The sequence below is a fragment of the Acomys russatus genome, chromosome X, assembly GCF_903995435.1.
Source record: "Acomys russatus chromosome X, mAcoRus1.1, whole genome shotgun sequence".
NCBI lineage: Eukaryota > Metazoa > Chordata > Mammalia > Rodentia > Muridae > Acomys > Acomys russatus.
This window is the reverse complement of record NC_067169.1, coordinates 72,601,362-72,629,197: the sequence shown is the minus strand read 5'-3', so window position 1 is coordinate 72,629,197 and position 27,836 is coordinate 72,601,362. Positions and strand designations below refer to the sequence as shown.

General features: G+C 31.7%; 1 protein-coding gene across 3 annotated transcripts in view; it reads right to left on the bottom strand.

Annotated features, from left to right (window-relative positions):
• Window positions 1-27,836, bottom strand: part of Diaph2 (diaphanous related formin 2) — a 730,565-nt gene that overhangs the window by 517,345 nt on the left and 185,384 nt on the right. For all 3 annotated transcript variants that reach the window (XM_051142209.1, XM_051142210.1, XM_051142211.1), the window contains 7 exons: window positions 26,842-26,950; window positions 17,895-18,005; window positions 13,577-13,695; window positions 11,552-11,668; window positions 8,832-8,950; window positions 5,721-5,785; window positions 2,143-2,247 (listed from right to left, as the gene is read on the bottom strand). In XM_051142209.1, coding sequence (XP_050998166.1) covers window positions 2,143-2,247; window positions 5,721-5,785; window positions 8,832-8,950; window positions 11,552-11,668; window positions 13,577-13,695; window positions 17,895-18,005; window positions 26,842-26,950 — 745 coding nt within the window. The remainder of the gene's footprint in view (window positions 1-2,142; window positions 2,248-5,720; window positions 5,786-8,831; window positions 8,951-11,551; window positions 11,669-13,576; window positions 13,696-17,894; window positions 18,006-26,841; window positions 26,951-27,836) is intronic.

The following is a 27,836-nucleotide window of genomic DNA, read 5'->3' as shown; positions in this document are numbered from 1 at the left end:
TTTGCACAGTAATATAAGCATATCGACATTTTTATTTTTATGGATTATTTTTGCCCTTATTATAACCTTGTAATATAGATAGGTCATTTGATGGCATCTTTATCTCAGTGCTTATACATAAGAAAAATAAGTACAAAAACATTAAATGAAGACTGAGAATATAGTTCATTTACTAGAGTTCTTCTCATAATGAGGTCTTAGGTTTGATTCATAACACACACACAGAGAGAGAGAGAGAGAGAGAGAGAGAGAGAGAGAGAGAGAGAGAGATGCACACAAGCCACAGTGGAAAACAATAGGATTTATATCTGAATGTGGTTCTCCTCTTTCTGCTCTGCTTTCTTATGAAAGTGTGTCATTTGCCATGTGGATTTATTCACACAAATGGTTCATAAGGGAAGAATTACTTACTTTTACTGTCACAAAGTAACATCAAGCTTGTTCTCTAATGGCACTTATTACAGGCAGATAACACTGCATTCTATATTATTTTTTAAGAATTAAATAAACATTAAAACATCACTGATCACAACAGTTTCCTTTCTAAAACAAACATGAAAATATGTCAAAGAAACTAGTACCACTTAACAGAATTTTTTGTTATCAAAATACTGCATTTCATTAATTGAAATTTCGTGGTATGGTGGTTACTTTTTAATCAAAAAGAGTCCTTTTATCTTGGTTATCATCAAATTTCTATTTGGCAATTTAACATTCAAAGTTAAACCTTGAAATATCTTCCAGAATAAAAAAAATTAACTAAATGTGGACAAAAAATTAAATGACAATTTTATTTATAAAAATGCTTTATATTTTTTCATTTATACTTACATACAATTATGAAAATATGTTCTATATAATTTCAACTAGTATTGATCAAATTGTTATTCATATGTGTAAGGATGCTTATATAGTCACATATATATTTATTTGTACACTTAAAACACACACACATATATGTATGTATAAATATATATTTGTAAACATAAAAATGGCTAGCCATTCCTGGAATGAAATCCTTTCCTGAAGACAGGAGGAATCACATCAATCTATGAAAGCCTGATTTTCATGCTTAACTAAAATTAATGAAATTACTAGGAAAATTCAAGCTTAGAAAATTTGTAATTTATTCCACAAGGATTTTGAATGATGAAAATTTTTGAATACTTGAAAGGCACAATATGTGTCTCCTCTTTTCACTGAAAAATTAATATCAATAAGAAATGCAAATATTCAATAAACTTTTAAAATATCAGTCAAATAGTCAATCATTAGATATAAATCATTTGTACAATCAAACAAATTCTTTTTTTTCTTTTTTATTATTAATTTATTCAAATTACATCTCAGTTGTTAGCCCATCCCTTTTATCCTCCCATTCCTCCCTTCCTCCCACTCCCCCCCCCATTCCCCTCTGCTATGTCTGTGACTGAGGGGGAACTCCTCCCCCTGAGAGGAGAAACGAAGACTTAAATATTGGACATAAATGATATGTGTTATGGATAGAAAAATGATACCACATGTGTACTTATTAGTGACATTGGAAGTACTTACTCAGTATACTAATGGAAACAGATGTAGTCAATCAACCACCACTTACTGAAAATTAAATATTTAAAGGCACCTTCTTAAATTTCATATTATTCTTTTAAGCCATACAATGTGTTGAGGATATATGTAATTAGAATGTTTAAGTATCTTAAATAAGAGATTTTTGCAAGGGAATGCAAGTAGAAATAAAGTGTATAAGTTTTGAATTGAAGATAGTCTAGGCTTAGCAATCTCAAGCCTTTTGCATAATTAAAATTTATGAGCATTTCTATATTCTTTTTGAAAGAAAATACTATGCACACAATTTTTCAAATCATCATGAAAATTTCATGTCACAACAGTTTGGCTTGTATAATGTATTCTGTTAAAAATATTCAGGGCAGTTTGAGCAAATGAAGCCTTATTTATTTCCAAACATTAAAACGATTTACTGTCCTGGAAAAATCAAATCTGTAGTTATTTCAACTAAAATGTGAAACTGTCAACAACAACCAAAAGGTCTGTTTCTGATCGGATTTTTCCTTCTGACTAACAGGATAACTTTCTATCACCAATTTATTGTGACGTAAAGTCTACACTTTGTTTCATTACCTGGGCTCGAAGTTGTTGGATTTCTGTTTCCAGTTCTTTGATTTTTTCATCCCGTTTCTGAAGCTCTGCTTGAGCTTCTTGTCGAGCTGTGAATTCTTCATCAAACTGCAATGACCACCATCATAAATGTATAGTTACTAATGTGTAATTGAGAGAGATTTGAACAATATGCAGTAATATGTACAATGTTTTTTGCTTCACTGAATTTACATATCACACAGAAAGATAAAGTTCTTAATTATTCACTTGACAATTAAGCATCCACACAAGGATAATTCTCTTTAAAAAAAAAAAAAAAAGAAAGAATAGAGAAAATGAGTGGACTCTAAAGTCTCTGTTCAGGTGTAATGAAAAATTTATAGTTATAGGAAATTCAGCTGTAGAGTTTATGTTTACTAAGGATTTGGTCCATTCTTTTTAGTTTAATTGGAAAGTGAACATAAAAATATGGAATGCATTTATAACTTTGAACATATTTAATCTTTAAGAAGATTGAATTTCACAATGATCAGAAGTGCATACACTAACACGTATTGGACTGGGAAATTCTTTCTGCCACATTCTTCATTGCTTAGCATCCAAAAACTGATGTTTCACAAAATCTGTCCATATGATAGATATTGCAATTCTGTTCTATGTTAGATGGTTAGCAACAACAACAACGAACTCTCTTTAAACAACTCAGGAAAGGAAAATGAGGCAAGTAAAGATATGTGAGAGAGTAGAGATGTACTATCATAACAACCTGAGTTTGATCCTTGAATCACATAAGATGACAGGAAAAAATTGAAACCTCTAGGTTGTTATCTGAACTCTCCACATAGGCAGACATATGACAGCATGTACACCAAAACACACCACAATAAATAAATGAACAAACAAGTAAATATATAAAATATATACACACATATACACAAACACATATATAACACATACATACAGACATATATACATACATATATAAACACGTACACGAGGAAGAGAGGAAAAGAGAGAAAAGGAGTGAAAATGTGGGGTACTAAAGGTACCAGCACTACAAAATGTGCATATACAGTCCTGCATCTTGTCCTACCTCCTACCTCAGTCATTATTCTAAGCATATGCAAACTGGACTCATTTACAGCAAATATTGTATAGGTTTAGCTACAGAAAATTTTATTTACTTTTTATTGTCAATGTCAACTCAAGTCATTTTATACGTCTCTAGATTATCCCAACAATATTATTTGTTTGTAAACGTGATATATCTTAGTATGCAGAACTGTAATTAAAGTGTGTGAAATGATAGAGCAGCACATTCTCTGTTAATAAGTATTCATCCTTTTACTAGATAGAACCTAAGAGAATTATAGAATGCTCTTCTAGAGGGATAAACAAAGGGTGTGGGTAGGCTGGAAGACAGTGTTTCCCTCAAACCTAAAATAATGTGTAGTCATACTTTTACTCATCTCTGATGGCATACGTGGAAAATGCCTTATACGGGCTGGTAAAAAGTCTTATATAATATAGACTCAATCCCTAAAGGAGAGCAAATACATGAGGTGAGAGATCTAGAGCTCCTTCAATGATCTTCTTTTTCTACTTCTCTGAGAACGTGAGGATCTTGAGCAGACATAGTGATGCACGCCTATAACCCTAACACTCAGAAGTAGAGACAATAGTATCAATATAAGTTCAAAGCCAGTCTAAACTACATAGTGAATTGTATGCTAGGAAGGAATGCACAAAGAACCCCTTTTTTCAAAATCAAAACAAAACAGAAAAAAAGACATAATTCTACCAAATGGTGTTGTTCCATCAATACAACTTCCTTGAATCTCTAGTAATAATTCTTCTCTTAAAGTTACTTTCTCCTATATAGTATGTCAAATATGCTGTTGACATGAGTGAACATTTTCTACTTTTAATCTAATATTATGTTACATATAAATACACACAATAGGAATGATACCTAAAAATGGAGAGGTCTTTTTTTTAAGTCCCTAATCTTGGGCTCCCTTTTTAATTTCGAAGAGAGCACAATCAAAGGAAAATAAGTGACTTGCTTAGAATCAAAGTGAACTACTGGAAAAGTTGAGGTTGGATCTTCTAAACACCGTCTAACATTTTGGAAAAACTAGGGGTGAATATTATCAAAATATATTACACAAATATCAAAATTTTCAAAGAGCTAGTTAAAAAATTAAAACTCCTTTACAATGACTCTTGAAATGACTCAGAAGAGAATGCATATAGCCATGACTAGGTTAACTCTACAAATCTAGTCAAAATATTGGCAATTAACATTTTTAGTAGTTATCACTGTATTTTCCTATGATTTCAGGATACTTTATATAATTAAAGGAAACTACGGAGATAGGTCATCACAATGTACTCCAGTTTTACAATAGCTATTCAAATTTAAGGAGAGCCTATGACATTCACGGAAAATTTAAGGTATGTTGTACAAAAGGAAATTATAATAAATATAAAAGTCTATTGCTCAAAAGTATGCATTTTTATCAATAGGAATGACAGCTACACAAAATCATACTGTGCTCAACTCAACTTTTTACTACATCTTCTGTCACGTGGAAGAGTAAAAGTATTGTTTCAAATACCCTGAAGTAACTCTATAATTTCCAGAGTAATTGCAAAAATGATAAGCTAATCTCAAAGTTAAGTCATGACATTCAAATAGTGAGCAAATGCAAGCACTCATCTTGCTGTCAGATGGTTGAACAGCAGGAGTGTTCTGTCTTTTGTTTTGATACTCTATCTGTCTGTATCCCACAGGGAAGGAGGGAAGAAAGGAGGAGGAGAAAAGGGAGAGAAGAACACTTCACATACATTAATAAAATTGCATGTATGCTTTTATCAAATGAAAAGGAGCTGTTTTATGCCTAAATGAAATTATACTATTCATATAGATTGTACTTATTGAAATCCATTTACAAGCAGAAAGAAAAGAGAAAAGAAGAGCTGCAAGTTCCTATAAGCCTTTAAAAAGTAACCACATCATTTATTAAATGCCATTGACACATTTCTAAGGAGTATAAAGAAAGAGATATGAGGGGACAGGAAAAAAAGAATGAATTTCGACATTAGCCTGTTTCAACACCAATAAGCTTTTTGTGTTGAGGATCAAAGCCAGAAATCTTGTGTGTGCTAGTGAAGCATTCTAACAACTGAATTTCAGCACCAGCTCAAATGACATATTTAAAGAGAGACCAAGCTTCTCCCAGTTCTCCATGGAGCTGTGTAGTACAAGTGAATGTGAAAGGAAAGCAATGGAGGAATTTATTTTGGTGTTTGATTGTAACTCTGTATCCTTTCAGCCAGCTAATCTTAACTCATTTATCATTAAGTATAATATGATTAGTGTTTTTCTTTTCTAATAAATTGGTAAGAGAGAAGGGAATACTAATTATATTATCATATTAGGAAATAATTCTTGACTCTAGTAGTATAAAGCATTACAAAATTGTAAGGACAAGTTATAAAGTGTCATATAAAAAACAAATGTGGTTATGGTTTAACTATGCATTGTGGTTAAATTATTGATTTAAAAGACAGGACTACAATTTTGTCAGTCTTACCTTCTTCAAAAATTCCATTGCTTTTTGCTCACTTTCTTCAACTTTTGCCTTATTTACACAAGCATCTATACGGATGAGGCAAAAATACATAAAAATATATGATATAGAATCTCCAGCTAATTATGACTGCCAGTATATCAGTCTGTACTTTTCATATGACTTATTATTAAGGGTAAAATAATCTGTACTATAATGCACATTAACTACCACATTTTTTTCTTTGGTGTTTAAACAAAAACACACAAACATCCAAAATATCCTCATTCAAAATATGACTGTAATGAAAATCTTTAATTATAATCCAATTATTTAACACTATAGAATTATTTAAAAATTGTACATTATTATGTAAACAGAGGTGGCAAAGCCTCCATGGTCAAGATAATAAAAACTCAAAGTGATCCTCTAAAACACTGAGAGAGAAAGATAGAGTGACATTCATCAGTTCAGGTTTTCCAGGAAACTCTTTTACTTAAGTTCTGATCAGAAACCAAATGCATCATGCACAAAGGGAAGCAAACTTAAAGTTATTGAGCTCTAATTAATAAACATAATGGAAAAGCCTCCTTGGAATAATGTGGTATCTTTATATATTACCCCAATATTTCTCCAAAAGAAAATGAAACATGTTTGAATTGCAGTTTTATATAAGTGTTCCATAACAGCTTTATTGCAATAGTTAAAACACTGGAAATAATGCAAATTATCAGAAAGAAATACAAATTGTGTTAGATTCATACATGAATACTGCTTCATAAATTAAAGGAATACAATATCAATACATGAATGGGAAGAAATACAGGAAAGGTATGAATCTCAAATTTATTATACTTAATAAAAAGAGACAGATAGAGATAATATATGTTATGTAATACTATTTACAAAAGATTTCAGAAAAGGAGACTGAGAAAAAATTAGACTAAACCGCAGTATGAGAGAAATCAGTGGGTGTCACTAAAAGAGTTGGGAAGCACACAAAGAAGGCAAAAACTTTAATGAATAATACAGATATTTATGATCTTGAACAGAATGATAGTTTTAAGTATATGAAATATTAATACATATGTATGTATTTCTATTTTTAAAAATATACATACATACTTTAAGTAAATAAATTTACTTATTATACATTGATTAACTTATATTTCAATTGATTACTTTTTTCAACTGATTTTTCTTTTTAGATTTTTAAAATTTAATTTATCTCATTTTATGTGTATGGGTCTTTTGATGGCATGTATGTTTGTGTACCACATGCTTGAAGTACTCACCAATGCAAAGACCAGAAAAGGACATAGGACCAAATGGAGTTACACATGGTTATGATCTGTCATGTGAGTGATGGGAATCAAGCCCAAGTCCTCACCAAGACAAGGAAGCACATTTAACTGCTAAGACCTCTCTCTTGCTCCAAGTTTTAATGTGTTTTTTTAATTTGCAACAATGTTACAATATTACACATAACCAGAAAACTGGTATTGTGCAAAGGAGCCTTATCTGGGCAATACAAGTCATGGTTGACACTGATTTTTCCTTTTATTTGTATCTAAATTCAACTAGGACATCACTGAAGAGTTTTAGTAAAGGAACTGATATGATCTAAAAAAAAAATAATAAGACATATAGGCCTGTGAAAGTAGCCCAGACTAGAATACTCAGATGCAAGTGATATCAAATAGACATCCCTGCATAGCCTGGATGATGCTGAAGCATTTGATAATTTTGTAGGGTCAAGCTTTCTAAAAATATACGGCCTTTAAAAAGACTACCCTCACTGATAGAAATTATTTCTGAAAAAGCAATGAGAAACTGTCCAGCATTTACAAAGAAGAATGTTCAATTAAGCTGACTATGAAAGAATTTTGTTGTAAAAGGGATCAATTAGCATATTCTTTTATAATTTTAAGAACAAGAAAACAATCTAGATGTCATAATAACAGAAAACATTAAGAGAACATAGGTTAAAATGACTATGACAGATCATAATATGGCATGTAACACAGTCCCAATTCTTTTGGTAAATTTTTTTGTTATTATTATAATTTATTTACATTACATCTCAATTGTAATCCCCTTGTTCTTATCTTCCCATTCCCACCCTCCCTCCCTTCATTGTCCTATTCCCCTCCTCTAGACCTCTGACAGAAAAGGACATCCACCCCCACAGTCTGACAGCAGCCTATCAGTTCTCATCCCAACTCTAATGTGAACTGTGTCAATCTTCACAATGCTGTACCAAAAAAAAAATCTTCTTAGAGGTAGTTTTATTGATACAGACATACATACATAAGAAATCTACTTTTAAAATGTATTCTGTTGAAAAGGGAGCTATCTTGATACAGCTGATGTGTGTCATTTACAGAAATGTCTCAGTTGACTACAGTAAATATGGATTTCCTTTAGAGATGGAAAATAAAATATGAGAAATAATACTCAATCTCTGACTTCTCTTGTGAGTCTGTCCTCTGCCATGGAATGAAAAACAGTATATAGATGGTATTGAAGAACTTTTTGTTTTCTTTAAAACAATCAACTTCAAGCTTCAACATAGGCAGTAATGGCGTGGTTAGTTCTAAAAGAAAATCCCTCACTACAAAGCCATAGAACCATAGCATATGACAAAAGAGAAGCGTATCATTCATCAATGATCAGATAACAGTATCTCTACCTGGCATTCTCTAAGTAAATAAAGTGATTTCCTTATCATGACAATTCTTTCCACAAATTTGAGAACCAGAGTAGCGTGTTTGTAGTACTGAGACTTTACTACACACATTATTGTCACAATCTCTCTGTGAATATGAACTGAATTTAAAGACACTAAAGTTGTGCTTCTGAAATTCAAGGAATCCAACAAAAATATCATGGTGTTTTGTGGGGTCTGACAGCTAGCTGTCAGCTGCCTTGGTAGTGCTGAAACTCATCAAAAAAGATTTAGATATATGAACCTGTAAGAATTCTTATGATGCTCAAAACCAATAGTTAAAACAATTGAGTGGCTACAGCAGCAATGATTTAACAGATATGAAGTGCAGTGGGAGACCTATCTTTAAAAAGTGCTCTGTATACAGAAGATGTGAAACATGAAGGGCAGTAAAGTATAATCCATACCTATCAGATGAGTGAAATCAACATCTAATCGTTGCCTGTACTTGAAGTCTGGGTCCATACCACTGCAGTGCAGCACTATCTGTGAGACACACTCCTCAATTATTTTATAATACTGTGGCCTAAAAAAAAAAGAGAGAAAATTATTTGAGAATACTTTTCTACTTGCATCAATCAATTTTCCTATGAAGGGACTCAGAATGCTAAAAGATCTCAGGTTTTTTTTTACAGCACCACTAAGAAAATAATTCCACTAACATTTACACTTCTTTAGAGAAAATATGACTAAGGCTTTAAAGGTGGTCTGAACATTAGGGAACCCCTTTCGAGTATGATGTAATCGACTGAAAACATGTACTGACTTAACATTTTAGTTTGCAGGGATTCATGCTTGTGTTCAAAAATACTTATTAGCTTTATCTATCTATTTAAGGTATTGTTTCTAGAGTTAATGAAAATAAACTACAGCTTAGTCCTAAATCTATGAGCACAGAAACAGTTTTAGACAGCCACAATTTCTCATTTTCAAAACAAGAGATGAGTTTCTTGGCCTTAGGTGGCAAGCAATGTTTTGAATTCAGTGCAGAGCATTTACTCAGGAGGGTCACACCAGCTTATAAAACTAGCCTGAGTGATTTTTGTTATAGACTAATGTGAAGACCTGTATATGCAACATATTTCTGAAAACATGTTTTGTAAAATCCTACTCACTTAATTTGCATACCTACAGCTACAAGTTGGGTGATGTGTCAAAGATTTTAAAACAAATCATTTTTCTATACTCTCCCAAGGTAATTTTGGCCTTAAAAATGACCAGTGTATAAAAAAGTAAAAATAGGGGACATTTTGTATTAAAATTTGCAGAAGACAAATTGTAATAAGTTAAAAAGTAGTACAGAGAGGTACTACTTCAGACAAATTATGACACAAAAATTTATAAATATAGTTTGTCAACTTTCCAAAAATAGTAAAATGGAGAAAAACAGATTCTAATTATCCTTCTGTGTGTTTAATCATGTGGATGTTCCTAAAATCAAGAATGAAAAGGAGTATATATTGTGTAACTAGAGCATTCCAAAACCCATCATCAGATCTTGGGATAAATAATATTAGTCCTTAAATTTAATGTGGTGAACCACTCTACATAACTAAGAAAAACACAATTCTTTACTTTGAGGGGATATTCAGGAGCCTACACATGAAAGAATGTACTTGTCACCCCTCAACCTCATAGGAATACCTCAAGGAGGAAAGGGTGGTGGAGCTGTGGAAATAGTACAGTGGGTAAAACACTAGCTATGCAAGAAAGAACACCTGAGTTGAAATGCTCAGAACATCTGAAAACCCTAAGTTCTCTGGGATGTTGACAGGAGGATCACAGGCATATACCAGCATTCATCCAGTTTCAATGATAGAGACACTGTCTCAAGGTAATTATCAGAGAGTGGCAGAACAAAACAACTAATTTGACCTCTAGCCTCTGTCTGTGTACACAGGAACACAGTTACACACATAGTACACACACACACCACACACACACAAACACACAAACACACACAAACACAAATCCACTAACATACCACAAATATAATTTTTAAAAATATACCATGTGAATATTAAGAAATGGATAATTCCACACAAATCATGCTCCCAGGTAACTGAATACTCATGACTACTGTACCCCCCACACTTTGTACTATAATTTATAGTGGTATTTAAAAGCATAGATTAGTGATTTCAACACTTTTCTGTCTCCTCAACATCATAACATTGATGAAGTTATTGTATTGCCCTGAAAAATAAACTATATGCTGTTTTAGAACTGTTAAGTTTGTTACCAATACAACTAATATCCTGATAGCACTGTTTTTCCTAAAATTCTAGTATACTATAATTGCATGTATGTAAGTGGTAAAGCAATCAAGGGTAGCTTGAATCATAATTACCGTAAGACAATGCTCACGAGTCTATAGATAGTTTCAGTCACTCATGAAACTATTATCTTATAATTTTCCATCATACTATCCATTCTAAAACTTAAATCTATTGGTAATTATCATATTCATTTATTTTAAAAGTAGTATGACTGGAAAAACTTAAATATGTACAATAATAATTTCCTGCATTCAAAGATTGCATTTACTGAACACTATAAAAAGAATGATAAAAAAAGAAATGATAAATCTAACTTGATAAAACAGGTGAGATGTTTATAATTCTAGAAGCTCTAGTGTTTTCATGATAGGTTAACTTCTACTTGAAATCTCTTTGCTTGATGTACCATAGTAATCTTTTCTGACACAATTTTTAAAATGAATTGTTTTAAGTTGATAATGACAATATGTGATGGAAATTGATTTACATTCAGAATTTTAGGTGCATGAAGATAGGAAAGATGTTTTCTTCAAGGCTGTCAAATACAAATAGCCAAAATACTAAGAATGTAACAATTATGTAATTACTGATTGTGCGGTGGTTATTCTTAGGTTATGTACTTTATTGTATGTATGCTGAATAATATAAATGTATATGTAAAAATTTTTTAAAGACTCAAAAACAAAACAAAAAATGTGCTTTTTTCAAAATGTTATCTAAAGTAGGAAAATACTCATACTTTATATACATATAATGCATATATTTCCTTGGTACCACTACTTTGTTAACTTTCTTTTGACATACAATTCAAATTATACATGAAGTCCTCTCACAAATATGACTCTTACCTGATATAGTAATCATTTCTGATAAGCAGAAAGTGTTGCAGGATGGATAATAAGTAACCTTCAGCAGCAGTGTCTTTCAGCATATTATAGAGAAGATGGTAGACTTCATTCATATCAGTAGAAAGTGAGTTAAGAAAAATTTTAAATATTTTGATGAATAATGCACTTATGACCAATGCAGCTAATTTTTAAAATAAAAAAATGTATCACTTGGTTTCTATTATTGATAGTAATGCTTCAACTTCATGTTGTAGAATTTAAACATCTATAGAAAAAATTAGAAAATAAGAGAAACAATTCTAAAGAAAAGTTCGAAGACTAGTTGGACATCCACACATTTAATATTCAGTCATTCATTATATTGTCAACTTCAGATAATAGCTAGGGCCATTAAAACAAGAAAGTCATCAGTGAAAGGGGTTTTGCCTTGATCTGTCTGTGGTTCCAACAGAGACACTTCTATTCTATTCTTGGACATTAAAAAAATGTCAAACAAGCACTCAGCTGTCAAAAGATCACAAAACTAGCTTTATTCTAAATATCCAAATAATTTAAGTCTGAAATTATTTATACTCATATCAATTTTTTTTCAAATATATAAATAATAAATTCCATGGACATTAAAAACTTTTTTCTTAACATATAGAAACTAGTGGTGTAAATGCTGATAGTAATCTAGAAAACACTTTAAACGTGGACTTATGTTATATGTACTGGAGACTGTGAAAGTCCATGTAAAATAAAGGTAAAATACAAGATGCAACCCCAATATCTTGAAACAACATGAAATGGGCAGTAGAATTAAATATACAAGGCAGGATTTAAAATCATATATAATAATGGTGGGTTAATGTATCATAAGCATCCTAAATTGCTACAGAATAGATCAAATAACTGATTATATAAATTAATAAAATGCATGTTTATTAATCAAAATAAATAGAATTTATATTAGTGATGCTGCAAAAGATTACTGTTACTAATTGGACAGGGTATCAAGGCAGGATTTATCTATGTAATCTTGGCTGTCCTTGACTTACTTTGTACTGAAGGCTGGACTCAAATTTACAAAGATCCACATTCCCCTATCTCCCTGAGTGCTGGAATTAATGGTATATACTACCCTGCCTGGCTGCTGTTACTAATCTTGAGCTAGAAATTATTTCCTATGATAACACAATTTCTAGTCTTTGTATTTATGTTTGCCCAATACTTTTATGTAAGGGTAGGAGAAGTGTATATGAAAAACAAGGCAAATAAAGTTCTATGAGTGTTTTAAGGAGGAAAATAATGCTCCAGTTTGTTAGAATACTCAAAAAAGAATGGGGAGAAAACATTACAGGCAGAAAAGCACAGGTCAGATTGTGAAATGTTTTCCTACTTCATATAACCCACAAGTAAAATTTAACGGGTGAGAAACAAATGGCAGTGCTATGACAATCATATCTTATATCTCAAGCAATTTCACATCAGGTAGAGTCCATGATAAGATTATATCCTGTTGTATTTAATATAAGTACTTTTTACAACATTGCTTTGCCATAGACAGCTACTATTTTATCTAACAATTTTCCTATCATTAAGGAACACAAATATCTGATAAGGAATAAGACATTCATTTCCAGAGAATTGCATCTGTATGTGGAATATCATTTAATAAATACAAAATGTCTCTTAGCTAATGTCACATATGAACTCAAAGAACTTCCCCTCCTTAATATTCATAAGATATACTGCCTTAGACTCTTAAACTCATGTATATTCAAGACCACTGAGCAGAATGTATCTTCAATACAGTGAGCCATCATGCAGATCTCAACAGTCTGAGTGTATCATCAAAGCAGAGTTACAATTGCTTAGCACGGATGGATATCAAGGATAGCATCGTATCAGAGTGACAACATAAATAAACACTTATAACTTGGTTTACAGATGATAACTCTAAGAAAAATGTTTAAAAACCTATCCTTAATTCCTGCTTTTCAACATATGCATAAAATTAGTTTGTTGTTTGTCAGAGGATATTCCATTTCAGCTCGAATGTCATTGAGACGGTGGGATAATTCAGTTAGGTCATCTTCTTTGTTCTCTTCAAACACTCTCAATTGAATATCAAGCTCATCATTCTCTTTTTCTTTAAGATCCTATAAAAATATATAATTCAGCAATTGAATGACAATTTAAAGTTAGCATACTTTCAAATCAAGGACAGAGCAAAATTATCAATTTAGACACAGATGCAATATCAAAAACTGAGCCAGGACCTTGATTTCTTAAGCGAAAGTAAATGTAGCTAAGGTTTTCTATTTTAAAATGAAAGAACCTCATGCCATCCTGTACATTTTCTTTCCATGCCGTATCTTCACTATTCACTTTAATATATTAACAATCACTTCTATAACAACACCATCATAATGCTGTCATTCTGATTAAACGTACTCATGAAAGATCACAAAAGAAATCATGCAGTTAGAACATTCACATGTGCTTCTGGCATCAAGAAAATACAGCAAATATAGATCAATTGTGTTAATGAAGAACAAGTGCAAAGATATATTCAAGCACAACAGTCCCAAGTATGGCCTGGAAATACTGTACAATTTTTTCATGAATAGTATTTTGTGATTTTAAAGTTGTAAGGTTTTTAAGCATCAAGATACAGCTGACCACCATGCCAATCTTTTGTTTTCATTTAGCCTGATGACAAAATACCAACTTGGGCATGAAAGATTTTTTTTTGTAATACATCATAAGGGCATACATTACAGTCTTCTGACAATTTTCCCAATAATAATATAAATAACATTGGAAGCATGACACACTAGAGATTGTTGGGCTTAGTATATATCACCTGAAATATCTTTTAATATCCATTAAGTTGCAGCTTTGAAAACTCAAATCGATAATCACAACTGTGAATGCCCAACGATGATACCCAAACTGGGATTATGATGTTCAGAGTTGAGCTTGAATTCTAAAAGGAGATGTAAGCAAGGTGTACTTCAAATTAGGTTAAAAAAAAGATGCATTTCTTCTTTCTGTTTAGCTTCCACTTTCATTTAAGAAGAACAATGATTAACAGGGAAGTAGTGGCAACTAGTAAAGGAAACCACAAATCAAAGCACTTTTTATGTTAGTTCTTTCAATCTCTATACTTAATTAACAAATGTTTACATATAATTCACCAAATATATATTAAGATTAATTCTAAACAGTCTCATATAAAGCATATAACAAATAAAATTATTTCCAGTTAGTTTCTTCTAAAGTAACTTGTTTGGATTGAGTTACCTACTTTGAAGAAAAAGAGAATTATTGGAATACAGAATTATATAATGTGTATGCGTCATATTACCATGTCAGCACTGAAACAAATTACAGAAATTTTAAACATCGATATAAATTATTTCAAAACCAAATATGTTTTAAATGTTGCTGTGGTACATATACACTATGGAATACTACTCAGCTATTAAAAACAAGGAATTCCCGAAATTTGTGGATAAATGGATTGAGCTAGAAATGATCATAATGAGTGAGTTAACCCAGAAGCAGAAAGACTCACATGGTATATACCTACTTATATCTGCATACTAGCCCAAGGGGCATGTCCCACGAAAGCCTTCACTTACCAGGAAACTGGGACAGAGGGGAAGGCATCCTATTGGGACTCTAAATGAGAGACGCATGGGAGAATAGCAAAGTAGAAGGATCCAGAGGGTCGTAGAAATCTACAAGTAGAACAATATGATAGGCAGATTTGGGCCCAGGGGTCCCGCTCAAACTAAGGCACCAGCCAAGGACAATACAGGAGGTAAACTTTAAACCCCTTCCCAGATCTAGCCAATGGTCAGATTATTCTCCACAGTTGAGTGGAAAGTGTGATACGACTTTCTCACATACTATGGTGCCTCACATTTGACCATGTCCCCTGGAGGGGGAGACCTGGTGGCACTCAGAGGAAGCCAAGAAGAGACTTGATACCCTATGAGCATATACAGGGGGAAGAAATCCCCCTCAGGAACAGTCATAGGGGAGGAGAATAATGGGAAAATGGGGGGGGGTAGGAATGGGAGGATACAAGGGATGGGATAACCATTGAGATGTAACAAGAATAAATTAATTAAAAAAAAAAAGAAGGGAAAAGAAAAACAGCTATTGCTCCTAGGATAGAGCAATAAACAAGCAAATAAAAATATTTTCAAATAGAAAGAAAAAAAATAAAAAAAATAAATGTTGCTATAGAATATATATCTATTCATTTTTACCAAACTACTAAAGCAAAATTATCCAAAGAAAATAATCTATATTCCATTTAGCAGCAAAAATTAATCTACAGTGATAGTGGGAATATGAAAATAAATTTCACATAATGCTAAGATTAATTGAATTGTCATGAAGGTTCTGATAATTAATTCTAAAACGTTCAGTGTTAAGAGATAGGAAGGGTGAGTACAAGAAGATAAGAGTGAGCAGATTGTAATGTGAATAAATTATAATAAAATAAAAATATTGTGTTGAGCCAGGTGTGATGGTGGATGCCTTTAGTCCCCTCACTCTCAACGCAGAAGCGGGTGGATCTCTGAGTTTGATGCCAACCTGGTCTACAAAGTGAACCCAAGACAGCCAGGAATACATAAAAAACCCTGCATCCCCCCTCCCCTCCAAATGTGTTGATTTAATAGATACTGGAAAACGAAACTATTTCCCCTACCAATTAATTATACTACTAAGGTATAACTTTTGATCTACAAGCCAATCGCTGATAGTAGTCTTAAACATGCCGAATTCATTGAATTTATTACAGAAATCCTCTTATTCAAGCAGTCTATAAAATGGAGATAAATATAAAAGAAACATTAAAATGGCTTATACTTATTTATTAATATATTCAAGGTTCAATGACTATACAAAGATTTTGCTTGATACTATATATTATAATTCTTTATAAGAAAATATTTAGATAGTTGATACATTAATTATGTACCAATTGACATATAAGGAATATTTTAGTATATATTGAAGATGATCATTTTACTCTACTAAATTCTGAAAAATAAATGACAAAAATAACAAGGAATTTTAAAAGGCATAGAAGTAAAGAAATTATCCCCAGTGTAATAAAGGCCTGTGAGTCTATAGATTAAATTTTTAATCAGTTTATATTCAAACTAAACATTCTTAACCCACTCTCAGTATGATTTTGACACTCTTTCTAGAGCGAGTGTTATACACATTCAGATCACATTTAGAGCCATACTTAGGTATATTTAAACCAACCATCTAAAGGAAATATTTGAGAACCCCTATAGGATTTATTCCAAAACTTTAGGAGAAGAAATATAATGCTTTCTACTTTCTTCATGCTGAGAAAGCACTGAAATCTGAAGCAGAACATAACGGACAGTTAAATATCCACCCCCATCCAAGAAGCTGTTCACATTTGAGAGCTGCTGGAAGAGGGAAAATCAATTCTCATCAATAAAATGATAGTGGGTATGTCCACCACAGCCCATGGCCAGCCATATGCTCAGGAACAGTAAGCCAACATAAACCATGTTTTTGGCATTTTTGGTGTTGTTTGAAAGAGGGAGAAAGAACATGAAATGGGGTGGGTAAAAAGGTGGGAAAGATCTTGCAGAAGCTGGGGAAGGAGAAAGAATATGATGAAATGTACAGTTTGAAATTCTCAAAGCACAAATAAAAACATTTTAAAAAGTCATTTTTCAGAAAATATGCATAATAAATAAAATATAAGGTAAACACTGGGTACTGGAATTCACAGAGTGAGGGTGCTCATTTATCACAGATAGAGACTATAAAATTATTCCAAACATTATTTAATATTACCCTAATTAGAATAAACATTCACATTCAATTTAAAAAATGAAACTGTTTCTCTTTAGAGAAATTGCCAACGCAGCCTAATAAAAATGCCATACTCAAGCCAAGTATCCCAAATATACTAACCAAACCTCAATATGCATACTTATGCGGACTATATATGAAATCACTGTAAAGTATCAAAGAAGTCAGAAAACATTTAAGTGAATTTACAAAATAATAAATAAATAAAACCTAGGCTACCATGTACTACAGTCTCAAAATTGATAGAACATAAAACCCTTTTTATTTAAGACAAAAAGTATTATGCTTGGGTCACATCATTAACAAAATTATAAAGCATACATATTAATAATGAGAATAATACTATCATGGCATAAAAAGAAGCTTGCAAAATATTTAATATTTTATTTGTGTGCTCTTTCAAATTGTATTTTTACTTGAAGAGTAAAGAATATTTAAAGTTCAACAGCACAGTAAATGGATACATTTAACTTACCGGGAGCATTGCTTTTAGTCCAGAACGGAGGAATTCATTCCTCAAATGAATTCGAAAATCAAGATCATATGGAGAAGTGACAAGTGCATTTATGAACTGCATGCAGGCAACCTACAAAGAAAAAAAATGTGTTTATTCATTTACGTTCAGTAAAGAACACATAAAGTGAAGGCATATATATATATATATATATATATATATATATATATATATAAACATAAATGCAAATTTTCCTTTCTGTATAATGATGATTATGACTTTGTATTATAAACAACATTACCAATCAAAATTATGCTGTCCAAAACTAATATAACAATATAAGAGTTAAGTGGTTTTCTTTGCTGAACAATATGAAAGGATATTCAACTTGCCTTAAGAAACACCAAATTGACAAAGAATAAACACTAAGCCCTTTGGAAAGATCATAAAATCCATCTGTCATGTCTGGTTATTTGTATATAGCAAAAGAACTAAACTCTACATAGGTATGAACACATTTCAAATGTAAATCAAATTTATAAAAGTACATTACATAACTTGGAGATACCATTACATAACTTGGAGATACCATTACACATTCCTCAGGGGATTTTTATCAAGATGCATTTACACAAAGTATATAAGATATTAAAATGAATAACTAAAAATGGTTAACATAGAAAATAAAAAATTTTATATATATGAACTACTATTAATTAGAAAACACTATGACCCAGTTGCTAATATGTCTTATATAATAATGAGCAGGGAAAGCATTTTCAAATAAATGTTTCATAAACTGATAGGTGAATTGAGGCACCTCTTATAAAATAAAGAGACTTACTTTTAGAATTATAAATCAGAAGCAAATCAGTAAGATGATTGTTTCTAGATGTTCCACACATTATTACTAAGTGAAAGTTTTAAAAAATACTGCTCAGATAGAAGGCAAATGACTAATTCATGAATGGAAAAGAGGTACATTTTAATTAATGAGAGTATATGAGTGGAAGAGTGGACTACACAAAAAACTCGGGGAAAATCAAGTGTGAAAAAAATGTTAAGCATACACAGAAAGATGAATGAACTAAAACTACTGGAAAAAAACTTTAATAGAAGAAAAATGATGCTTTTGCATTTTAATTTGACTTCAACACACCTTGAACTTTATGTTAATTTTTCAAAGCATTAAAAGGTATATTCCTTTGGTTTTGTATAAAAATACTGTACACTCAAGTTATTGGCAAAATGAAGCTACTGTGCAAATCTAGTATTGAATGTCAAATATTTTGTCTAGGAAACAGAACTAAGGTTGTTAATAAAATTCTTTTTTTTTTTTTTATTAATTTATTCTTGTTACATCTCAATGTTTATCCCATCCCTTGTATCCTCCCATTCCTCCCCCCCCCCATTTTCCCATTATTCCCCTCCCCTATGACTGTTCCTGAGGGGGATTACGTCCCCCTATATAGTCTCATAGGGTATCAAGTCTCTTCTTGGCTACTTGCTGTCCTTCCTCAGAGTGCCACCAGGTCTCCCCCTCCAGGGGACATGGTCAAATGTGAGGCACCAGAGTATGTGAGAAAGTCGTATCACACTCTCCACTCAACTGTGGAGAATATTCTGACCATTGGCTAGATCTGGGAAGGGGTTTAAAGTTTACCTCCTGTATTGTCCTTGGCTGGTGCCTTAGTTTGAGCGGGACCTCTGGGCCCAAATCTGCCTATCATATTGTTCTACTTGTAGATTTCTAGGACCCTCTGGATCCTTTTATTTTGCTATTCTCCCATGCGTCTCTCATTTAGAGTCCCAATAGGATGCCTTCCCCTCTGTCCCAGTTTCCTGGTAAGTGAAGGCTTTCGTGGGACATGCCCCTTGGGCTAGTATGCAGATATAAGTGAGTATAAAATTCTTAAATACACAAAAATAACTGAACAATATATTCCAGTTTCTAGGAATGCTCAAGTGCCAGCCGAAAAATTTAGGCAAATAAATATATATCACATGTTTTGCATTACATAAAAAGGAATACTGCATGCTATTGGGAATTTTATGTTTATTTGAGTACAGGCTTGTACTTTATACAATAGGAAATTGACTAAATCTTTATAGTACCCCAAAGACTAGAATATGTGAATATATATTGAGTGCAACCTTATATTAATGCATTCTCATGAATGAGTCTTGTTAAGTTAAAACTATGACATGACAGAACAAGCCAAAGTACATGCCCAACTCAAAATTAATAGGCAGAAAATTTACCATCTGCTAGGGTTCTTATTGCCAGAAGATATTCTAGCTTCATGCATATACAGGGGAACAGTCATAGGGGAGGGGAATAAGGGAAAAATGGAAGGGAGGGAAGAATGGGAGGATACAAGGGATGGGATAGCCATTGAGATGTAACAAGAATAAATTAATAAAAAATTTAAAAAATACATTACAAGTAAAGACAACATTCTCATAAGAAACAGGTTAACCACTCTTATAGAAATACCTTTATAGAAATAGAACTATTTATTAAAGACATGAAAAATAGCAAAAGTCAAAATTGATGAATAAACCAATATCAATATGATATTATATAAAATAATATAAAGACTATACCGCCATTAAAAACTTTATATATAATATACACAAACACAGGTGAATACTTATTTTTTAATGTTTTTTTATGTTTTTACATGTACATACTTTTATTACACATATATACAATAAACTAGCTACAGCAAGAAGAATCACAAAACAAGCAGGATGAATTTCTTTTTAAAGTCGAATCTGGAGTCTATGATGCAAATAAGTCAGAGATAATTTAAACCCAGTAGTCAAACAAGTAAAGGCAACAAAAATGCCATTTATCGCTTACAAAATTCTAAAACAGTAATATATCAACTGCAAACTAAATTTTCTAAGGAAGTACTTTTATAGACATACTAACTCTGCATTAATGTAAGTAAAGGAATGCCTATTTATCCATTTTTGTAACATACTTATGCCATTCAGAGAACAATAATTTAGGAATTACAAATATAAATTATCAAAACTATCTTGAAATTAAAATTAAATAATTATTTCAACAGGCAAAATACATTATTATGAAATACCAATCATCTGTTTCAAATATATAAATCCAAATAACTAAGTGAAAAACCATAACCTTTGTCATCTGTATTGTTTAACTTTTATAAATTACTGGACAATGCATTAGATGCTTTATATAATTTAACCACAAAGTTATTCTCATAAAAGACATGATATAAGTATTATCTTTCTCATATAGAGAAGTTGAGAATTATAGGAGATAAATGACTTATGCGAAGTCAAATAGAAAGAAAGAAAATTATACTTTCAAGTTAAAGTATTTTAATAAAAATAGAAAACAATTCAGGAATGTTCCAGATATATTAGAAATTCCACATATATATTCATGCAATAAAAACTGTATGGCTGTATAAGATGAAAAATTTTACCTCTTGCATCACAGATGATAAATTAGGAGCATCTACTATTATAGCTATACATTATTTATAAAACATTGAAATTGATTTAATAATATCTAGAATAACAGTTACCAAACTATATATTGAAGTACAAATTAAAAAAGCAAAATGAGAAAATTGTGTTTGATCCACATACATTCCATGAAGTATCATACACAATGCAGTTCCATCTTCCAAGTTTATAGTTTCACAAATGTGCATATGCAGTTTCACAAGCATGAACACTACAGAACTCTGCTATTCAATACACGATCTTTTAATGATAGATTAACTTTACTAGAAACTAAATAATACACTCGGCTTCACTAGCAATAGTCCAATGGCTGGAGAAATACATGCAGTTTATAGCTACCATGTCAGGACAACATAAAAAATATTGCAGGAGGTCTGTCTGAATAGCATTGCATGGGAGGCATTAATGAAGACAGGGCTATCGGACCCTCTGAGCTAAGCTCTGAATAATTACAACCCTCATTCCCAAATAATGAATGTTTCAAAACTTTGATGCTCAGCTTCCAATGATATAAATCTTTAAAGATGTGATTGAATGCTATTGTCCTCTTACTGAGCAAAATGAATCTGTTCTCAAAATAGTCCATCTCCAGAGGTAAAAAGTAAATAACCTAAAGCTGGCCCAATATGTTTATATATAGGAAAAGGAATAAACCTATAAAAATGAGATGATTTCTTTGAGGTCACATGGCTAATAAGCCAAAAAGAGAGGACAAGAACCTTTTATTGTACTACTGGAATCTCTCTACACACTATAATGTGTCATTCTAGCATTGTTAAATACAATTTACCTTCCCATATTTATTTCTGCCTTAATAAATATTCAATGAGAAATAAAGTATTTTAAAAAATCAGAGAAAGTAAATTCTGCCCCTGAATACAAATGTGATGGAGTCAGACCATAATTCATATGGCAAACCAGGAAATATAAGTGGTGCCTATTCTTATTAAATTGTTTCTTACACTGGACATTTTTATATTATCTATTTTTTATTCATATACATTTAATAATTATCATGTATACTATGTATATACCTGATACTTGGTGAATGCATGTGAAAATAAATACATTAATAAAAATGTGATTCCATATGAGCATTTTCCCAAAGTACCTGGACAAATTATAGAAGCTTTTATTTAACTAAAAGGTTTCAGAAACCACAAACATTTGTCTGCCTTGTTTGATCACAATTCATAGTTATCGAGTAAAGTAATTGCCAACTCTAGGGCATTCTCAGACAGATTTTCCATATTGCTATTAGCTGTGAAAAATTGTACTTTTAAAATTTTACTGACACTGTCACACATTTGACCTTATTAAGTACTCTGTTGACATTAAAAAGTCTTTCTTTACCCTGTCCATAGTAGGAGATAGGGAAAAATGGTTTAAGTGAAAATAAGTATTTATGAAGAACTATACAAATGTACATGGCAAGTTAATTAAGTCCAGGAATGGAGAAGGATTTCCAGACAAAGTTGTTTATGTAAAAAGGTATGGAGGTATAGGGAGGAAGTCACATAAAATTCTCACAAGCACAGCATAGTATGACTACATCAGAAGTATATGAAGAAGAGAAATGAAATATGCATTTAAAGAAAAGGCAGTAAGTGGATGATGATGTACATGAGAGGTGAGAAAGCTGTTCTGTTAAGTTCATGCAGACAGTTCTTGTTTATGTAGTTCAGAGGCAGTTTTTCCAAGCAGAGCAATTCAGTAAGAACTGCAGAGAAGCCCGACTTGATTATTTTAATGGCAGCTCATAGATATTTCCTTTATTTCATTTTTTATTCTAATTTAAATTCCAAGATGGTAACTATATTATGTATGTGTGGTATGACTGAGTAAAGCTATCACACATTATGAAAAATGTATTTGGTGCAATGATTTTGTGTACCATATTCAATTATAACGGAAGCACTCTGCATTATTTTTATATATATGGAAAACATTGTAATATGTAAAAATTAATGCTAACACTCTTCTCCCATAGCTCCTGGCATTTTAAAAAGACATGGCAGCATTCTGACTAATTGTAGCATAGGCAAATGGGCTATTTTAATATGCCCTCACTAGACATTAAATATCTTACTTTCTCTACCCATAAATGGGTATTAGTGGTCTGTTTACTTTGAGTTTTCCTGTCCCACTACACGAAAAGTTCATGTTGATGTCTGTATGGTGTTCTATCTTCTTTTGTAAAAGTCACTTGCAGACTATGGGGGTCTCCATTTTCACATACTACAAGCCCTTCTTGCCTCTCAGTCTAATTTAATACTTCTTCTACATTAGAAAATACAGTATCAGTCACATTCTTATATTTCAAGGCTAACTTCATGTATCACCTCATCAGCTACTACTTCTATACTTCTCAGATTTGCTGTGTAATTTAAAAGAGATAACATGTAAATTGTTTGGAAGATTATATGATATAGCACTTAAAATGATACTTTAAATTTGTGACTTGTGGGAGTCCTATAATATTTCTAGTTAGGCACTCAATGACATGAATTTGAATAGGTAGAGAAACATGAGCATCCAATCTATCAGGAGATCTGCTAGAACACAGTTACATATTAAGCTATAGAAGCAAGTGAAAATATGCATGCAGAAAATAAACTTGTAAATTTACAAACACACACATTGGTGAATACACGAATAACAATATATAAAGTAAATGGATGTAAAATAACAATTGATGAAGACAAGTATAGGGAAAATGTTCCTGGGAAGTCAGAAGAGAAAAATGTGGATTAAGAACAAAGAATAAGTAGAGTGATTCAGAGACTATGCAGGAAGAATGGTGCCTAGAGAAGCAAGGAGAATAAAATTTTAAAGGAGGATATGATAAATGGTGACAAGTAGCTAAGAGTGGGAAACAAATCATTGGCTATTAAAATTAGAATATCATTAAACTTTGTTTCATTTTGTTTTTAATTTTGCAGCTGTGAGAAAACTGGATTGTGAAAGGTAATTTAGAAAATAGAGAAAATGAGTATAGATTATTCTTTCAGAGACAATGTACTACAAAATGAAAAGGAAGATGAAAGGCTAGCAAGTGTAAATCAGTTGAAATAAAGGAAATACAGTGTGGGAGACTGAACAGTGCAAATAAGCTGAAGTAAAGCAAATGACAAGAACACATGTGTTGGTGTGATTTATCCTCAACCTGTTTCTTTAACTACAAATGTAATGAAAATCCTATCATGGCTGAGCTAGAAAACATCTGTAAGAAGGTGTTAGTTTAAAATATAATTAGTTCAGTATTTTAACAGAATTACTTCATGACATTCTAATAAGAAGTCTCAGGACACTACCAAAATAGAAAAGTAATTCTGTTAAAATAGAACACGAATTACATTGTTAAACAACAGATTTTAAATTTTGTTTCTAATCTCAGTTTTCTGAACATATTTTATTACTTTTACAGGATACTTTCTCATAAACTCACCTCATAATTCTTAGCACAATAGTAGACTCTATATATAATGCATTACTAAATTTTGCAACTCATTAAAATAGGAAATTTCACATTGTAGTTGGCAGATATTTGCACACATAATCAGTATTCAATAATTTCTTGAATATTTAGCAAGATAACTATGACTTTTCTATATGGTACTTGCTAAACACTTGCAACTTTATTCTATTCTGTGCAGCACCATGAAGGCCAGAGAATGGACATACAATACAGTTTTAAATGCTTATATCACAAAGAATTACGTTCACTTCATCATTCTAAACATTAATAGCTGTGTGATTCTCAGAAAAATGATTACTTAGTCTCCTTGCAATTCATTTCAATGATCAGTAAACTGAAGATAATATATAACACAGAATTGTGGCTAAGTTTTCATTTAAAGATTTTTTAAACTATGTAAATATACTTGTCCCACATATAGGAAACAGTACCAAATGTAATGAAATTTGATTCTAAATAAAATACTTGAGTCTTAAACTTTAGAATTAAAGTACAAGCTTATTATATGCATGTCTAGCACTGAAAAAAAATCTAGTTAGGTAAGCAGAGCCAACATAGCAACAAGGGCAAAACATTCGAGAAGACATTTCAGGCTTTCATGATAGAATATGAAATTCTATGGAGATTGAAACTAATAATATGAAAACTGGGTCATAGATTAGAAAACACTACATGGAAAAATCCTAATTTTGAAAATGCTAATGCATAACAAGCATATGATAGGAGTTTAACAATATCTTTATTATAGTTGAAGTAGAATACTTTTAAATTTTTGCATATCTAAAGGCACATAACAGTTTTATAATACTACAGCTTCTCTTTATGAATAAAGCCAATTCATCTGTTGGACAGTTTCCAGCTATGATAGAAAAGCTGTCAATACTTAATAACCCAATAAAAAAGAAAAATCAATTGTGTTTATCTAATGTCAAGTACATATTTTTCATATGTATACCCACTATAAAATAATTTGATAAATTAAATATAGACGCAAAACCTCTTCGAGTGATGATACAATATTTTAAAAGTATTTCATGGAGCATCAAATTATATATACACTATCTAAAACAAAGGGCACTTTGATATCAAATTCTGTCTCCTATACACCATGTCCAGTTATATAAGTGATGCAATCTCACTCAGCCTATGCACCTAATAGAGAAATGGATAATGATACTCATGAAGCTGAATTGCTGAAATAATTAAATAAAATTACAAAATAAAATTAATTACAAATTAAAATATGTAGTTCAGGCTCTCTTGTCTTTAAAGATGGGCAATAAATGTGACTTCTCATACCACAAAACCAACATAGTCTTTAATAAAGAAAGACAGTTCCTGAAATGACTAAACACAAGGGTTTTTTTGTTGTTGTTGTTGTTGTTTGTTTTGTTTTGTTTTGTTTTAATTAAACATCCTTAGTCTGGGTCTAAAGAGTTTTTACAAGGTCACTGACACAGGGGATACAAACCAATTCCCTCTGCATTGGTGAGTTGATTTCATTGTTGTTTGAAAGTCACAAACAGAAGCATATTGAAATCTCTATTTTGAAATCTTTGTTTGGTTGTTTGTGACACAGGCTGTCCTGGAACTTGTGATGATCCTTGCTCAGATGTCTGACTACCGGAGTGGCACATTATGCCACCATACCTGACTATCTTCTTACATTTCTACAAAAGGCCAGAGCATCAGATAATAGTACTGACTGAACTATTTGCCCTTTGGTTCAGATGACTGCTAAGGCTTTGATTTCTCAATAATTATTAAATTGGTATCTATGATAATAATGGGTGACACATTAGTAGTAATGTAGAAACAATGTTCTTACTTGCAAATGACTTTAAATAAAAAAAATCTCTTCATAACACAAATAATTGTACTTTTATATTCCATTCTGTAAATGCCAGCTAAAAAGTTGGTGTAATACATGTACTCAAAATATAGCTCTACAAGTGATTCACGACAAAATGGCCCCACCTGGAGTTGCAAGGCTTCATGATTTTCTAATCCTTCCACAATTGGTGAAAAGCGTTCCCTGTTATTTCTTTCAGCTGCAGAAGTGATGGCCCCCAAAAGCTTCTCTAGACTATAGACAGAAACAAAAGAAAATACGAATGAGAAATGCTTCTTATGCACACATTATAAACATTATTCATTCTGTATTTTGTTCTTAGTGATTGGTGTTTATATAGACATTGAACGTTTCACTACATTTAATTGGCAATTCTTTCAAATACTTGAAGTACGTATCACAACGTCTTAAATTATGCCTGTTATGGAATAGCTAAATAGAATTATTTAACATACTATTGCTTCACATGCTAATTTCTTTTCTGCATGAGCTGTTGTGTGTTCCAAACATTTATCTACAAATTTGCACTATGCTTTCTTTTTAATGATAAGTTCACTTCATGTTAGGCTGCCATACAAGATAAAGTAAAATGTAATGGTACATTACTACAAAATAAAAGCATCTAGTATATTCAACTAAAGAAGTCAATTTGGGGTCTAGAGAGATAGCTTCAAGATTAAGATCATTGCCTGCTCTTTCAGGAGGCCCAGGAAAATTTACAGATCCAGTAGTGGTACAGAACCAGCTATAACACTGCATACTGAAAACTAAACTGCATAATGTTCAGTAGAGTGTCTGTATATATACTGCGTGTATGTACATAAATGTGTACTTCTCCTGTGTGTCTATATCCTCTGTGCTTCCCAAAATGACTTTGAATTTATTTTCTGTCTAATAGCCCTAGCTGTCCCAGAACTTTCTTTGTAGATCAGGCTGCCCTAGAACTCATAGAGATCTCCCTGACCCTGCCTCCCAAGTGCTGGGATTAAAAGTGTGCACTACCACGCCCTGCTATAATTTTGAACTTTCAAAACACTTCTAAGTGACTAATGTTATCTTCAGTGAGAAAATATTTCATTTACTCACTTTAATCTTTAACAAATTTAGATTATATTATTTA